Source organism: Pempheris klunzingeri, chromosome 22 (assembly GCF_042242105.1).
Source record: "Pempheris klunzingeri isolate RE-2024b chromosome 22, fPemKlu1.hap1, whole genome shotgun sequence".
NCBI lineage: Eukaryota > Metazoa > Chordata > Actinopteri > Acropomatiformes > Pempheridae > Pempheris > Pempheris klunzingeri.
In genome coordinates, this window is record NC_092033.1 from 19145870 (window position 1) to 19164349 (window position 18480).

Consider the following 18480-nt stretch of genomic DNA (forward strand, 5'->3'; position numbering starts at 1 on the left):
TTCCCCACACTAAAACATACAAAACATGAACTCGGATCAAAAGCTTGACAATTGGAGGACACGATGGAGAAGCACAGCATCAGACTACCATGACTTTTACAGGTAAGAGCAGTGTACTCAACAGTAAGACACAAAAATACATGTTCTGGATTCAAAAAAATAAACACCTTTTTTTTCCAAGTTACAACGTCATCCTAAAAATACACAAAGAACATTACCCCTTTGTCAGTTCAAAGGGTAAAGCAGCATGTGTACGACACGAGGAGGATTGTGGGTACAGGGTGACAGCTAGCCAACAACTGTGCAGGTCACAGTCAACATGACACATAGGTTGTGCCACCTGCCATTCCTTTCTATCAGCTTTTAGAGCGTTTCACTCTGTTCTCCTTCTCCCTTCTTGTTTTAACGGGCTGCTGAAATCACAGTGTGGATCGGCGCTTTTTGTTTTCGGGTGCTTATTGCAAATTCGATCTGGTTGTTTGGGTACATGAGATTGCTACTGTGCAGACGTAGCCATTCTAGAAGTCCCACTTTAGAACTTGGTAAACTTCTGCTACACGTTTGCTCCGCCCCCACAATGGGGAAAAGTTTGGAAGATATGCATTTTTTTTTTTTTTTTTGAGCCACCAGTTGTTATGAGGAATAGACTGGTAAGAATAATTTGGTCTGTGAGGAGACAAATATCTGCAGCACAAATGCAGGGCAGTTGCATGTTAAATGCACGGCCGGGAGAGGAGGGGGAGGGACTTCTACAATGGCGACTGCATCATAGGGAAACTCTGTCTCATTCATTTTTGTGCTAAAACTAACTGGAAGAGTGACATCATCAAGTCCACTCACTGGCCTCCGCTGACCTGGCTTTTCAAACTGCAGATCTGACCCTGGAGTTTTAGGATACACGCACACACATTAACACACTGCAGAGCAATTAACCTACTGAAAATTACCAAGGGAAACGAAAGCAGAGATGACCATAATGTCACATTTATTCAACTTAGCACGTTTGTCTCTCTATACTGTATATACTGTATGTAGAATTTCATATATGAATACACTCCATTTTTAGAACACAAAGTGCCTCAACTGATACATCTTAATACACTTATTGCGAAGAGGGATACCACAGCAAGAAAAGTGATTGATGTTGAGTGTTACGGCGCAACTTAGCAACCAACCACCTTGTTACCTGGCTCGCCATCAAAAGACAGATGTGTGGAAAGAGCCGTGTGGCCCAGATGTGCTGTGTTGTCTTATTTACAGGAGCCGTATCTATACAGTAGATAGTCTCTCTTAAGGACGTGTCCAGTTTGCTTTGCTCTCCTTTTTTTTAGTTCCAAACCAAAAAGAGAAATCAGGAAAAGGTGAATGCTTCTCAAAGTCCTCCCAGGATTTCCTTTTGATCATTTGGTTCCTTTCCTGCTCGCTGAGCCACTGGCTAGGCGGCTGTCAGTCAGTGGTTTTTGTGTCTCCTTGTCCATATTGTCCTGTGGGAGTGGCCTTAATGACTCCAAATGTGGTCCTCCCACTGCAATAGGTCCTCATACTGATGACTTATCCCATCGTCATTCAAATAGGGAACGAATTGTCTAAATAAAATATAAACACATCTCTAAATATCAGAAATGCATAATCTGTCCTTGATGAGCATCATTTCAGAGATCCTGCCATGCACAATTAGTGAAAAAATGAGACCACAACACTAATCTATGGTGCTCTCTCTGCATCCCACATCTATTGTATATTGCAGCGGTTTGACTGGGGGGGGGGGGATTCAATAATTTGGTGGTCAGACAAATAGAAATGTTTGTGAGAGCTCTTCTTTTGAATTATTTGATTTTTTTCTTTTGCCGAGCTATGTGTAAGATGTATCTAGCTGTGAGCCAGTTGCTAAGCAACCATCTGCTACTGGTATAGACATACTGTAGGGATGGGTGAGGCACATCGCTGCATGGTTATGTCTGCTGTCCCACACCTGTTGGTGCACAGAGGCAATTTGTATCTGCCATGAAAAAAGGTGAATGAATAAATGACAAACCAAAGACTGCCTCAGTCTAATATGAGATTTGATATGAGACACGCTGAACTGTTGATAAGGAATTCAGGTTAGCCTGTCTGGTGTGGGGATTTGAGAGCAGCTAATAGCCCTTGGTGATGGCTGATGTGAAGTACAAACTGTGCAGTTAAAAGAGCAGGAGTGGAAAATGTGATTTATCTACAAATCTACTTTGGGCCTATAAATCATGCAAATTCCCATGCTAATCTGGTGGCACATGGTGCTGAATGCAGTTTGTCTACTCAGTGGTTTGATGATTATTTTGTCTCTATATTAATGTGTAATTACCCACAGATTAAAACACTACAAGCAGCACCATCTCTTTATGGTGCCATCAAGACACAGGTATCTCCTCTTTGGATTATTGAATAACCCCCATTTCAGTACACAGAGATACACAAATCTTAATTCATGACCAAAAGGGGTTCTGTACTGCAGTGTGACCCTCACACTAGTTCAGAAGGTTACCTTTCCACCATGGCGGTCCTCCCCCAAGCCATTAAGATAGAACGCTGCTCTCTGCTTGTGTGAAACCAGTAAAGACAACCTCTTTGCAGTTATCTGTGAGTAGACAACACAACCAGAAACACAACAGCTTTGGTGGCACTCCATCAAAGAAAAAGACATAAAGGAGGTGGGGAGAAAGTTATTCAGAAATAGCAGCATACAAGCAAAACCCCACATGCAGAGAGAAATGAACACCCATCTGGCATTCTGTGTTTTTAGTCCCTGGGGTGGACTGTTGGTGATGCCAATGGCAAAATGAGACACAATACAAGTCGAGTGTACCCCCCCCCCCCAAACCCCCAACACAATGACATTAAATTGAAAAAATACTCATTCATATATGTATTTCCTTCCATCTCCCCTCTCCACATTGCTTGCAGATGATGGTTACAGGATGATCCATGCAAAACATGAGCAGCATGTTGACAGTGACAGACTTGAGTGAGTCAAAACATTGTCCTGAAAGACAAATCTTCCATTCCGACGCCCATCCTTTCCTGTCTCATTGCAAAAATAAAGACAACCAAAGCCAAAGTCAGTCGCATGAAGTTAAAATGAAGTGACATCTCTCATTCTTTTCTTGGAAGCACGTCTTTTTCAAGGTATCTAAATATAGCAACATCTAATATCCCTGATTATTCATTTGTCCTTTATTAAATGTTATGGCTGCTACTTCTGAAGCCACCAGTCAGAGTTCTTTTATTGCAAGTGTCAAAGTACTCCAATATCCAACTGAGGGGATCACCATGTGACACAGGAGAACTAACTAGCTACTTAAGAATATTAGCAGAGCACATGTACCTTCAAAGAAAAGGGGAAAGCGAGGAGCTGCTTTAGTCTTAGCTGTAAAGTTAAGTACTTATCCACTACTAACAATATCAGGAAACAGAGTTCAGAAATAATACCAAAGGGGTGTTTTGGGGGTGGGTTGCGGAGTGGTTTAGGCCAAAGTGGCCCAGGGCCTGATGTCTCACAGGATGGAGGGGATAGGGGAACGAGAGCGCCGCAGCGGGCAGGGCGATCCGTAGGGCGAGGTCACAGGAGACAACCTCAGGGCGTTACCAGCCATGCCCGCTATGTTGTTTAAGCTCCGGGATTTCTCATAGCCTTCAGATGAGGGGGCGACAGAGAGGTGGTGGTGGTGGTGGAGGTAGTGGTGGTTGTGGTTGTGGTTGTGCAGGAACAGGACATGAACACACACAGGCAGGCAGGCAGGCAGGCAGGCAGGCAGGCAGGCAACGATCCGAGTCCGAGCCAGCCGAGTGAACCGAGACAAGACAGGAGACAGGAGTAAGACAGAGCAACCGTAACATACTGTATGGTGAGTGCATGCACAGCACTTTTCCTGACACTGACAGTTAGGCAGACTGGAGGCTTAGACAGGCAAATGTTTCAAGCTGGAACTGCTTTAGAAGGAAAAGTGACCTCACTGGCTGAGATACTCCTCAGTCGGAAAAACCACAGAGCCACACTGTACCTACACTGGAAACTGGAAACCTTATCCGACCAGAAAGGATACATTGCACTGCTAAATTGGAGGAAAGTGGTTTCATTTAAACCAGCGAAAAATAGCACAAAAACAGCTATCTTTGCTGTCAGGAGGCTACTTAATTTGGCATTAACATCGCATCACTCAGACTATAATTATGAGGCACCGAGAAAGAAAAATGGTCTGCATCAGCCTCCTAGTTGTAAGTGTGAGTCAAGCTATGACTCACGCGTCATTCAGCAAAAACTCAGCAAATCAGTGGCAAAGTGGCCGCACAGAAAACATCGCTGGCAGTCACATTTCCATACTCTGATATATTCATTCTATGCTATACCAGTTCTAATTCAGTCAATTCAGCTAATCAAAGATGAGTTATATGCCATTCACTTGGTAAATGGTTCCACTAATTAAGCTTGAATGGAGTCATCATTAACGTGATTAATTACATCTGTGCTTTTCCTGCTGTGAGAAATAAAAAATGTCCACTGTGAGAAGGATCTGTTAAACCTGGACTGGAGTTTTTGGTGTTATGGAGTTTGATGCCATCACACACAAATCCATGAAGCTACTGGTTCTGTGCTGCATTCGTTCCATGTTGGCAGAACAGGATGGAAAAACCTCCTGTTATTCATCACGGTTCATCACGCAACCATGCTCCCAGTGCCAGCATTGCTGTCACAGCAGGTAAAGGGGTACTAAGCTAATTGCTCTTCTTGCTGTGTTACATATCGCTCATAAACACATAGAACCAGATACAAACAGGGCCTGGCTCTTTTTAGCTGATTTGATTGTTTTAGAGTTAATATTGGACTTTAGAGGAAATGGTCGGCCAGGGGGCTTTGCAGCCATTTTGCCTGCTGTTTGTTGACACTCTTCCTCTTCACCATGTGGAAGGTGTCACTATTATCTAGTATCACTATTTCTGACTCAGAAATACAACTAGGAGGCTAATCATAAACTTTTCCAACTTGACAGTTTGCTAATACAATTTCATGTTTAGCCCCACCAAAATAATAATGTGCAAAATAATTATGTTTGGCTTTATCTGGACGTAAAGACTGCCACACTAGCCTGTGGCCAAGCCCGTGAGATAACATGCTAATCTGAATATTGTAGTTATGAATGAATTTAATAATGACATCATTTCCTTCTCTATTTTGACCAGTTTCAATTTTTGACCAACAATGGCTCTGTGGCTCCGCCCACTCACTCAACCAATCAGATTGTTTTATCCTTTGCAACGACACCATTTAAGAAATGCCTGTGTGATTAAAGTTCCAGTCTGCTTGAGTTAAGTGTGGGAAGCTGTCAGTCAAATTAGAGCTATTGTTACTCTTAAACTAGTAGGGAACAGAATCAGACATTAGCAGTTATTCATCTCATGGCATCATCATTAGTATTTTCTCTCAACAAATTGTTTAAGGACTATAAATCTTACTAATATCTAATGAATGGTAAGTTTAGGATTGCTTGTATGACCTGCTCATTCACATCGAGGCACATGGTTCAAATATATATACAGTTATACCAACATGCACGCTATGTATCAAACAGAAGACTGTGTATAAATGCAGGTTGTAACCTGTACATACTGATGATGATGATTTTAAAGACCTTCATTATTAACGCTTTGATTATCTGCACAGATTCACACACAACAATAGCTCAAACACCTAAAAACGCAGCATGTGATGCACGCTGGCGAATCTGCATATGGTCACTTGGTGCAAAATGAACAAGCAAGCCAAAGCAGCCAGATCATTAATGGAGCGTGCCAATCAGCTGGCATGAACACTGATGAGGAACAGCTAATGGAAAAGTGGCCTCATTACCATACTGCATACGACACCATTTGTTTCACAGAGCTCTTTTACTTTTGGCCAGACACTTCTGAGCAACAAGTAAAGCTGAATGATATTTACATACTTATTTATATGCAGAGACACTAATGGTGTGATAGCATTGATTTGCCTGCTACAGAATGAGGACAGTGGCACACTATAGAGCAGTAACACTGAGGGCAGGACATTTAGATGGAGAAGCACTTAACTTCAGATAGAGGGCTAAGGCTTAACGCTTCGACGTTACAGTGCTGATTAACACAACATTTATGCCTCAAGATGTTTGGGATAAAATGGAGGAATTAATCTAACAAATGTGCTTTAGGCCTCACATGTTGTCTAAATATTATTTTAGTGTGGTTGGAAAGGGAGTGCACCTAAAAGCATCTCACAGAAATATTGTTTTCTATGGGTTTGCTGCAGGGGACATCCTTCAGATCAGCTGCAGTATGACCACATTTCCACTGTGGGAGCTGCTCAGTTTATCCGTTTTAGTTCATGACCCTTTCTCCCTCTGAAATCACATGAAACAGCAACAAGGTTTTCAGCACATGTGAGCTTCATGATGACCTTTAGCTTGGGTCAGAGTGCTGGGAAGGTCAAGCCCTTCCTGAGCCTGACCTTTCTGCTGACAAGACTGAAGGAGATGACTGACGGGCAGATCATCTGGACAAATCTGACAGCAGCATTTGAAGAAATTGGAATATTTCTCATTTGAAACAATGTGTACTGTTTCAATATGTACTCAAGCTTTCTGGTTAGCAAGTTTCAACATTGTCCAATCAGAACCAAGAATCAGGTCACCCTGAGCAACCAGAGGCAGGGGCCCTCAACTCATAGAGAGAACTGACTTCTTCACTAATAAATACAATTCAAAATTGAAAGTAACAACATTATATAAGGGGTTTGGAATTGACTGTTTGCTAAACCTTCCCCCAAGCAGCGATCGTTAAATCATAGCACAGCAGGCCTGTGTGTGCTGGGGAGCTGTGCATGGGACTACAGTGAGGGTGATATTCAGTATCAAAGCCAAAAACACAGGAACAAAAGTGAGAAGATTGGATTAACCAGCGTGTGTGTCTGCTCTAAAGTAATGTAACTAGTTCCCCACAGTGTTAACTTCACCTATGAGCCAGCGCATTATTAGCTAGCACCAGTATTATGTTGGGTTCCAGGCAACATTAGAAAAAGCCTCTTTCAGGACAGCACCCCCCACTGCCTGTGGCCCAGACGCCACCTGATCAGTGTTTCGATGGAGGTGTCCGTGGCTGTTTGCTTTAGAGTTTTCCTGGATGGGTTTGCCAAATTCATCTGTTAGTCTTCATTCTCAAAACCTTTTCTCATGTAAAAGTTAACACATATTGAATACTAACAAAAATCTAAAACAAATTTTAGTGTTTCTTTAGTAACCTGAACAAACGGTCAATTACAAGGCTCTGTTGTTCTGAAGGAAACTTCAGAGAGCTTTTCATATATGAGACTATTTGGGTTAAATACCATAAAAGATTGAGTATACTGTATGTAACAGGGCAGATATCTAAGATAAAAACATGGTCAGCAGGTTAGAAGTATTTAATCTGAATGTAAATGACTTAGTAGCAGTAAAAGTTGGCCTGTTGCAATGCCAGTGAAGAAGTCAAAATGTTTATGAGTTGATGGGATTAGAATCTATTACTTTCACCATTTTCATTCCTCTGATTGTGAGATATCTGAATATCTGCTGGTGTATCATCACCTTAGAGGCACATGATACACTGGGCAGTTTATCTGGGAGCTGTAGATGGGCAATGGACCTGGCAACAGCAAAAAGTGAGACACAGGGTCAGAAATTTATTCAAGTGTTTCCAGGCAACAAGAAAACATGAATAAATTGTGAAGAAAGCAACAGTTCTGAGTCAGCTGCATGGACACTCTTGCCCCTCAGAATTGCCAAAAAAGTTGTGCTGTGAGTCGCTGCTGAAAGCCGCAACAGCAGAGCCACAGGTTACGTTACCTGAGCTTACTAGGCCTGAACAAACAGCCTTCCCTCCTCCAGGGATGTTGGTGTCCCAGTCACTAAGGATACGGATCATCTGATGAGGATTCTGACTGCTGTCTGCCATTTTAAGATCTTTTCTTTTTTTAACATGACATCTGTAGTTCTATGGCAAAACATATCTGAGATATGAACTACTCTGACTTCTGAGTCAAAGAATATTCCACACATACTGAAAAAGACAAATAGTGGTCACAGGAAATCCCTTTGAGATGAAACATCACCCAGACTTAGTAATGACTAATGAATCAAGAATGGATCAGTAATAATGCACAATAGCAAGCATGGACCTCAGAATGACTCTTTAACAGAAGTATTGCATGCCTTTTAAAGACGAATATAATAAATTCATCCATACTAAACTTTTTATTTAAGGTTCAGTTAATAGCTAATTACTTTGGAGAGCGACTGAAGTTCCACATGCAGTTACCTGTTTTTCGTAGCCCTCCGTCTGTGGAGCAGGTGTAGTCACTAGCAGCAAGCAGGAAGCATGTCCCCCCGCTCCGGCGGTCCTGTTCCCGGGTGCTGGACCTTCGCATGGGGACCCTCTCCTCTGGGGACATGGTCAGGTCACTGCCCCCGCTGCAGTCTGCTGACAGCACTGTGAGAAAAGACACAGCCAGAAACATCTTTACTGGTGCCAGTAAAACATTTCACATCCACTCTCTTCAAATCATATAGTTTAGAAAGTAAAGGATCCTGAGCCTATAACAGTAGATTCAGTACCACTGAGGAGTCACTTCTGAGAGAAGCTAAATAATTAGATAATGTGACAGTTTTAATCACATCTTCCTTCTTAGATAGATGCTGGGGAAGGAAAAGTACTCCCCCCCCCCAGTCTGGCTCTTAACCTCATGCAACTTTAATGTGAGTAACATTTCTCAGAATTTCTTTCCTATTGTAAAGAAATCATTATTAAGTGCAGAATCTACTAAAATCTCCTAACATCACGTCGTACTTCTTTGTTATTTGCACTGGCAACAGCTTCAAAGAAAGAAAAGTAAAGTAGCTGAGTGCACATTTGTTAAATAACTGTCCACATAAATTAAAAACACCTTCAATTATTTATTACCACAAAAATGTAATATTTCACTATTTCCAAACTGTAGTAGAAGCAAGACCTCCCTCTCGCACACTGTTCTCAATTCAAACAGATTTAAAAAAACAGATTTGAAAAGAGATCATCTTAAATAGTTTTGATGACCCACATGGACCAATCAGGTCACACCACAGACTGACATCACTCACTGAATGATGCATCATACATAATAACATCACAGTAACATAGGCCTAAATAAACTACATTTTGTTCAGATATTGCCAGTATTGACTACATTTAGCTTTTCTTCAGCATGACTACATGCTTTTTAAGCTACATTTTAGCTGACTGGTCCAAGCGGGTCATCCAACTTATTTAACATGGTTTCTCTCGTTGTCCTGTAAGATAACCTGATGAAGGTCTCTGTACTGAAACATTGCTGCACATTAAATTTCTTTTAACTTGTGTAGTGTAGAAGAACAGAGGGAAGAAGTGTAGAGAACAGAGGGAGTTCTTCCCTCTACTACAGTTGGCCTAATTTCTCCTCTGACCTGTCGACCTACAGGTGTGCAAAAGTTTTGCTTTTCACTATTTCCAAACTAACATACTCACACTTTGTGTCTGATGGTGTATAAGAGATAAGATAAGCCTTTATTAATCCCACAATGGGGAAATTCCCAGTCAGCAGCAGTTCACACATACAGAAGTATACATATATAAAAAAATATGTAAAGAGAAAAGAAGAAATAAGATATGGAAAAAAGAAAGGGAATAAAATATATATATGTATACATGTACAGTATATACAAAAAATAATTGTATGCTGAAGGTAATATGTCCCTGCTAAAATGTTACATACTTCCCGGTGGTGTACTCTCACTGGTATACGGTATGAGCAGTACGATGATGATTTTTGAGGGGGTGGGGTTCACAGTCACAACAAACATCAAACAGCCTCCCACATAAAGAGCCTATGCCAAATGTCACACGTCAGACGGCGTGTGGAGCTCCACTGGGTGACACAGACACATCGCTTCCTTGTGAGAGAATCAATGAAAATCATTATTCTAAACACATTTAATGAAGCCAGCGATGAATTTAGATCATCTGTCCTGACATCTCTTTTGCCTCTGTCCAAATAAGCATGTGGTTGCATTCGGTTGACACTCAGTATCATAACAGCAAAGGAGGCCAGCGTAATAGTTTGTAAAAGTGGATCTGCCTCCTTGAGCATTGTCAGTAACATCTGCTGAACATGGAGTTACATGCAGTTTAACTACTAGAAATGTCCACTGTAATAATGGAAACTGTCATGAATTACATCTGTGTGGTCTATTATGTGTGTTTTTAGTTTTTGGATGACAGTGGAGGTCACTGGCTCAGAGGGCTTATCTGTTGCATTGGTATTGGCCTGTAATGGCTTTGGTTACACAGGCAACACTGGTTAGTCGAATCAATTAGTTTTACTTTTAGATTTGTCAAAGAAGTGGTTGATAAAAAGATAAAGTGTTCTTTTTAAAGTCTAATTTAGCTCAGCCCCCTCCTTTTTTAGTGTTGCTACATCCGTCACACTTACACATGTACAGTTTACCAGTGATCAGTGTTATACAGCAATATAATCATAACGTAATGTCACTGTCACAATTGATTTCTACAGTTGATGTAAAAAAGTTTATTTATTTGAGTTATTATCAAGGTTTTTTTAAATGAAAGGTTTCATACTAGTCTCTGAGAATTTAATTACCAGGAAATTTCAATTTCAATATACTAGAGGCTGGCATGCCCTGAAATCAATTTACAGTATGCCATTAAATGAGACCTTTTCCACTGAAACTTTAACCATGAGGTACCCTAAAGGACTTTGAAGAGGAAAATAATTTTGCAGACTGTATATTTCAAATGACCCCTAAGGAAATCACAGGCGACTAAAGCAGATTGATTGTGTTGGAGCATTTAGTTGAGGCATGAATTATTCTATGCTTATTAAATATGAGATTCATAGATCCAATAAACAAATAGACTGTGAAGAGCCCAGAGTGTGCGCCTCCCCTCAGGACTGTCTGCTCTAGAATTCAAAGAAAGTCCGTGTATGGAAGTCAACACTAATTTCCATCAATACCAGATGTGTAAGAGTAAATTGCTGCCACCTACGGCCTGAAAAACAAATGAACAGTCCCTACTGGAAGAAAGACTTGGACACAAGGAGCACGAGGTATTTCACAAAGCCATGTCCTACTCTCAGTACCGTTTACATTGCCTTCCTTATCACTGTGGCAACCAGAGCTGAAGGCTGCAGTCTTCAGTCTTCTGTGACGGAGCTGCTGTGCTGCTCGTGAGTATCTGAGGCAAAACCATGTCTAGTCTCAGGGGGGAATTTGTCAAATGGCCATTGCTTTCTACCACAGATGACCAGACCTGATTCTCATCACTGTCACTACATATAGACTTACCTGAGCGGTTGCGTTCTAGTACCCTGCCTCCTTTGACGTGGCACAGGTCCCCTTGAGTGCTGTTGCAGGTGGTGTTTAGATCAGCTTTGCAGTACGTGGGGGACCCTCCCTGCACCACCTGAGGGATGTGTTTCTTCCTCTTCTTGGGCAGCTTCTGCTTGGCCATGGCCAGGGAGTAGTACATCCCAAAATTATTGACGATTACGGGCACAGGCATGGCTATCGTCAGCACACCTGCCAAGGCACACAGTGCACCCACGACCATGCCTGACCAGGTCTCTGGATACATGTCGCCGTAGCCCAGTGTCGTCATGGTTACCACAGCCCACCAGAAGCCAATGGGGATGTTCTTGAACTTGGTGTGGAGGCTAGCAGTGGGGTCATTGGGCTTAGCGCCAATTCGTTCAGCATAGTAGATCATGGTTGCAAAAATTAAGACTCCCAATGCCAGGAAGATGATGAGCAGCAGGAATTCATTGGTGCTGGCTCGTAAAGTGTGGCCCAACACCCTAAGCCCCACAAAATGACGTGTTAACTTGAAGATACGCAGGATACGAACAAAGCGCACCACCCTGAGGAAACCCAACACATCCTTGGCAGCCTTTGAAGAAAGGCCACTCAGCCCTACCTCCAAGTAAAATGGCAGGATAGCCACGAAGTCGATGATGTTGAGAACACTCTTAACAAACTCCAGCTTGACCGGGCAGAAGGTCACACGCACCAGGAACTCGATGGTGAACCAGAAGACGCAAACACCCTCCACGTAGGTGAGTGCAGGGTCAGTTTCAATCTCATACTGCGGGCCTGAATCTGGCACGCTGCTGTTCCGCATCAGCTCAGTTTTGTTGATTATGGTGTTGAAAGCCTCATGAGTCTCCAAGCAGAAGGTAGTGATGGAGACCAGGATGAAGAACAGAGATGCAAATGCTATAAACTGCAGGAGAGGAAAAGAGAAAAAGAATAATGTTACATTTCAAACTCTTTGAACCTTGCCATTCTATACATTGGCTCAGGAAACATACAGGATTAGCCAATTAATTCACTCATGAGGAGGAGAGTGACCTCAGACAAGTTTAATTAACTTGCATCAATTTGAATGGACCCCAGTGAGAAGAGCAATCTATTAGCAAGAGAAACAAGCATACACATGCTTCTCTGTTGCTACTGGCAATGTGATGCAGTCGGATTTAATTGACTGCTGCTGGTACTATATGCTGGGCAGCTAGCAGTAAAGCCAGGAGGACAGTTGTTAAATCAACTAAACAAACATAAGACTTCAGAATCACTGGGGAACTGAGAAACGGTGCTTTTTACAATATCTTTTTGTGCTTTTGCATTTGTGTACATCTCTTTGTGTCTCTTATAGCCTATTCAGTCTGCAGCATCTGCATGTAGTTACAGTGTATGTAATGTTAGGGTGTTACACCATTGGCTTGGTTTTTAGATATTTTCAATTCATGCATTAAAGTAGCAGCACCAGCAAAGCAACCATGACAGACAACAGACTGCATCAGTGTATATCAGTGGATCCCAACCGTTTTGGCATGTGAAAGCATGCAATGAAACAGATCAACTAAAGAATGATTTTTCTTGTTTCTAGTTAGTAAGATTAATAAAGAGTGGAGGTAAAAGTCATAAGGAAGAATAATTTGAGCCTATAAAAGCAGCCTGGGACAGGAACGGCTACATATATATGTACCAACATGTAAGGCAGAGCCTGTGCTGCCTGTAACTGTGAATGCAGTTATAAATATTAGTAAATTGTCAGTAGATGGATTTTGGTGTGGGCGGTTTGCAGCTCTTTCTTTGTCTCTTTCAAAATAATCTTAACTCATGACTTACGTCTGTTTCCACAGCTTTTAATTACATTTCTATAGTCTTTGACATGAAGTTTGATCAGTTGTCATGAAGATGGCTAAGTTGTCATCACACCTCACCTGTGTGTGTGTGTGTGTGTGTGTGTGTGTGTGTGTGTGTGTGAGAACAGGTGCTCATTGATGTGGGGAGATGGGACCCTGTGAATTGACCTGATCTGTGACAACCAAGCCAACTCAATCCATTAGTGAAGCCCCTGAAAAAACTAGTTAGAGGGCCTCGAGGCAAGATTATTTTGTCAAAAATGTATTTCCACAGTCAAGAATGAACTTTCACAGTCTGCTTCTAAGTCATTCATTGGTGAGCAGAGGTGTCTTACAATGAAAACTTGTGAGAAGCGACGGTTGCCTATTGTTTTTGTCATCTAACGAAGGCACTGATGTTCTTCGGCAGGATACAGATAATTCTAACAACATCCTCCTACAGTATCTGTGATCGTTCTTTTTAACTTAATATAGAACAGAAATTGCCTCCGAATGAAGGCTTTCTTTCCTCACTCGTCTCCCGTGTGTCTGGTTAATGGTGTGGACAGGCAAGGTCAGACAGAGACACCCAAATGGTCCTCTTGGGTGCTGTTTGGTAACAGCATTTCTATTGACCGCCAATATGAAGAAATGCATAGAAATAAGGACTTTTTATTAGGACAGAACACACTCAGCAGCTTTAGTCCAGGTGGTAGAATGGAATATTCGATTTGTTAAAATGTAATTGGCAACGAGGGGAGAGTAGAGGATGTGGACATGAGAGTGGCAGAAAGCTCAGTGGCACTAAGAAAAAAACATTTACAATTTGAGGGCTATGACAAGAAGACTTTGATGGGATAAGGAGCACTAGCTTGTTATGCCTGTCATTAATGTGAATTTCTGTTAAAAAAAAAAAAATCACAATTTGTTGAAATAGAGCTGAAATAACTTTGATCTTTGGTTGACAGAATGATAGCATGCTGATAGACTACAGCTGAATCTTCGTGGCAACACTATTAAATGATGAGTCACACAGATTTCTTTGCTAAATAGATCTCGTTTTGTTTGGGTCTTTTGCAAAGTGTTTATCGAGCCACCTGGCAGATGCAGAGCTCACTTCCAGCTCTTCCGCAGCCCTGGAAGAAGCTCAGGCTGAATCTGCAGTCATCCATGTGCTTTCTAAGAGAGCTGAGAGCTAGACAGAGCAGATTTCCACACATGCAGCCTACTATGCTTCTTCTCCAGCTTCCTCCCACAATCCATCCACCGGTGCGCCCTGCCTACTGAGCTCTAAAGAAGTCGTTTCACACCCTGCCTTGTTTTTGGATTGCATGACTCACACACTCTCAAAATATCATTGCCACTATTTGGGTCGCCCTGCTCCTGAACTGTGTGCGTGCATTCACTCTGCTGCTGTTGGCGTGCTCTCTGTTCTCTCCGCATATATTACACACATGTCTTTACTGCCTTATGTGTGTGTGTGTGTGTGTGTGTTTGTCCTGCTCATTCACTGGCATGTTCTTTAAAGCCACAGCATGACGTGCTTCTACTTTTATCTTATTTTGCATGTTTCTTGTACGTCTTGTACGTTTCTTGTAGGTTTCATCCACTGTCCCTCAGTCTCATTGTGTCTACACGCACTTGGTGAGAGGCAAGACAAGAGTAAGAGAGCCTGCCCCTGTAAACCCGCACAGTAATACAGTATGCACTGTGTGGAAAGGATTTTACTTTTATTCTGCTTTCGATCAGAATGTCTCGGCCCATGAGATGTTCAAACAGCTAAACATCCTGCAAATACTTAAAACAAGTGACTGCTCTTTATTTTTTTATTCTAAGGAACTAACGTCATCCTCTTGCTGTCAGTTTCTGTACATAGCAGTCGCGTTAACATCCAAGTCGTTTGTACGACTGAAAACCATGAATTTTTCAGTGAGCTCAGTAAGCTTACTTATATGAGAATGCCTAAAAAGTCAATCAAATATGGATGCCTCGGAGCCAGAGTCTGTCATTCAACAACCAACTCTATAAGCTGTAAACACGAAACTCTTTCACATCTCCACCATCCATTCCAAATGACATGTATAAAACCCTGTTGACAGCTGTGATTCAAGTATTAGTGGTGTTTTGGAGCAGAAATTTCCTTTTACAAATGCAAACTCCTACACAGCAAATCTCCTCCTACTGTTCAATTCTCTTTCTCTCTCACCCCGCTCTGTGTCTCTATCTCTGCCTCCCTCTCATCATGACATTGGCTGATCCAAACAGCTGGACTACCCGAGCCATTTCCTTCGGCTGCTCAGATGCTGCGCCCACTAATGACACCGCTGTCTCGTGCTGGGCCGTCATTTTGTTGCACTCATGTCTGCAGCGTGAGGATATGTCATCTCACCAGTGCACGCTGGCCTGCCACAGCTGAATCACGTCACATTAGACGAGCCAGACATGCATACACGGCACACTAACATGCATGTGCACACACTCAGACCCCTGTTTACACACACACAGTCTCACAAGGTTATTTATGACAGACATTAAAAATGCAAAGGCGCTACACCACCATGTGATTACGACGGCCACATGCTTCTCGACATCCTGATTTCCAACACACACACTCTGCATGCTAAATAAGTCCTGGTCTTCTATAAATCACTCTTTGAAGGCAGCACAGGGCGGATGGAGCGCAGACGGTCCATCTCTGAACAATGCAGATCTAATTAAGGAGTTTCTCGCTCATTGGCACAGCCGGTAATGGCCAAGGTGGCTGCAGAGGTCAAAGCTGTGACCTTCATGTGCGACTGCTGTGAGGAGCCATGTGAACGCAGGATTTCATCTTAAACAATCATTAGAGTAGCTTATTTCACTGATGACCCGCTCTATGGTTCGCCCATAAAGACAGGGTCAAATAGCTGAGGGGCTGTGGGTGTGTGTGTGTGTGTGGGGGGGGGTCAGCCCTCAGAGACTGGCAGTTCTTGTCACTGTTCTGTGAATTAAAACTTAACAGCAGTGATAAATCCAGTGTTTGTTGGTTGATACATTTCCACAACTCAAGATATCTCATAATGTAATCAGCAGATTGCCTGGAATTTGTTGAGCACATAAGTGTTCCCAACATGAAAAACACCTTTGGTTTCAACAGCTTCACATCACAGCATCATTTCCTTCAACATCACATCTCCTTTCGCACAATCTTAGGGGCTAAATGTGCATTTTTAGCACACTGCTACTAAGAAATAAGGGTCAGATTTGTTCTGTCCAGCACATTTTTATTGCACACTGTAATGAACATTTAATTTAAACAGCAAGGAATTATTTAGTTCTTTAGTATTTCTGTAATGTGACTGAAATATCAAGGACAATAAACTATTTGCTGTTGTTTTCATTCAAAAACATCTGGACAGATAATTCACAGCAAACACAGTGAGCATAAAACCTTCAGTCTGTTTTGCCACTTTCTGTTTTAGCACCTGAATGTTTTCACATCAGTGTCACATTAAGCTCACATCACGTCACTCAACACCCACAGCAGGACCAGCAGGATGTCTTCTCCACGATATATACACGTTTCCTTATCACATCCATGCTATGTTAGACCTGGTTGGTGAGGAAAAACTGGGCAGAATGATAGCGAGACATGAAGGTGCAGACAGCAATAAGATGTCCAACTCGAAATGATCCGTGTTTTAAACTAACAGAACTAACAGATACTCTGATGTATTAGGACTACCTACCGCCAGCCCAACACTGATGGGATGTGATCACTGTCACAGGTAGGCCGTGCTCATAATCACATCATTTTTGTGCCCCTCCCTGGAACTCTTAAAATGAGGAAAATGCCAGATTCTTGATCACATGATCCCCCGGGGGATTACAGTTGACACTTGGAGCCACCCAGACGCTGACACTGGAGACAGTAACTGCTACAACTACTGATGTAGGTGACAGTGGATGAAGAGGCCTTGCAACGATCACTGATCACTGATCACTGATCACTGATCAACCCACCTGTAGCCTCTGGTCAGTTGCTTTATTTTCTAAAACCTACAGCAAAATATAAAAAGTATATCATAAATAAAGACGGATTAAACTGGATTAATCTATCATCATCAATCTTTATTTATATAGCGCCAATTCACAACAGCGTTATCTCCAGACTCTTTCCATAAAGAGCAGGTCTAGACCAAACTCTTTAATTAGAGAGAGACCCAACGATTCAGGAATTCAACATTAAGGATTCAAGAATCCCCACATGAGCAGCATCAGATGTTATATTAGGACACAGTGGAGGAAGATCTCTCAAATAGAACCAGGCTCGGGGGGGGGGGGGGGGGGGGGTTCTGTCGGGGTCTGTGTTAGGAGGGGGTTTGGACAGACAGCAACTATAGTACTGACTATAAGAATATGACTAATGATGAGCAATAACCTGCTAACACCTGCTAACCTTTCAAAACATTTCAAAGCATTCTTGCACTACTTTTGACAATAAGCTATTATTAATTACTATTTCACTGTAAAGTAACAGCTTCAAAATCATGACGATGGCACACTGACTTTTCTTTCATTCCCACTCGGTCCTCTTTGTCACTCAGATATCAACAGAAATAAATGTGCCAGCCTCTTGTAATTGTCACGGACTGTGGAACAAGAAGATGGAGAAAAGCACCCAAACGCTGATCTTCAGAGATTTTAATGAGAAAATATGTTGAACATATGTTGTTGAACAAAGGCCAGCAGGTGCAGGTGGAGATCCAAAATACAGGTACAGGTATGGAACCACAGGAGCAAACAACAAGAACAGAAACAAACCATAAACCAAAGAGAAAGTGACAAGGAACATATAATCTGGGCTTGTATAGGAAAGGAGGGCCGACAAGGGGAGTGAAGACAGGTGAGGCAAACGAGGGCCGGGTGCAGACAGTCACAAGGGCGGGAAAAAGTACAGTAACACAAAGAAAAGAAGACTAGACTACTTCTAAAACACAAAACAATGACCGGACAACAAGACTATGAAATATAAGAGGGGAGGTGACAACCAAACGTCAAGTGTTGCCACTGTTACAGAGTCTTGCTTCCAATATGTGACCTCTGCTGTGTATATCAGTGCCCCTCCTTGTTTGCATTTCAGAAAAGTTTACTAATGTCTTCTAACATGAGCAGTCTTTATTTTCATTCAGGGTGGGTGCGTCCACTATCATTCACTGGGAAACACTGCACTGCTAAATATATTGGTT

General features: G+C 42.2%; 1 protein-coding gene across 1 annotated transcript in view; it reads right to left on the minus strand.

Moving 5' to 3' along the window:
• Nucleotides 1-3439: 3439 nt before the first annotated feature.
• Nucleotides 3440-18480, minus strand: part of kcnc2 (potassium voltage-gated channel, Shaw-related subfamily, member 2) — a 76168-nt gene continuing 61127 nt past the window's right edge. Inside the window, exons 2-4 of the mRNA XM_070853831.1 lie at nucleotides 11415-12348; nucleotides 8356-8526; nucleotides 3440-3667 (exon numbers count right to left, since the gene is read on the minus strand). Coding sequence (XP_070709932.1) covers nucleotides 3531-3667; nucleotides 8356-8526; nucleotides 11415-12348 — 1242 coding nt within the window. The 3' untranslated portion in view covers nucleotides 3440-3530. The remainder of the gene's footprint in view (nucleotides 3668-8355; nucleotides 8527-11414; nucleotides 12349-18480) is intronic.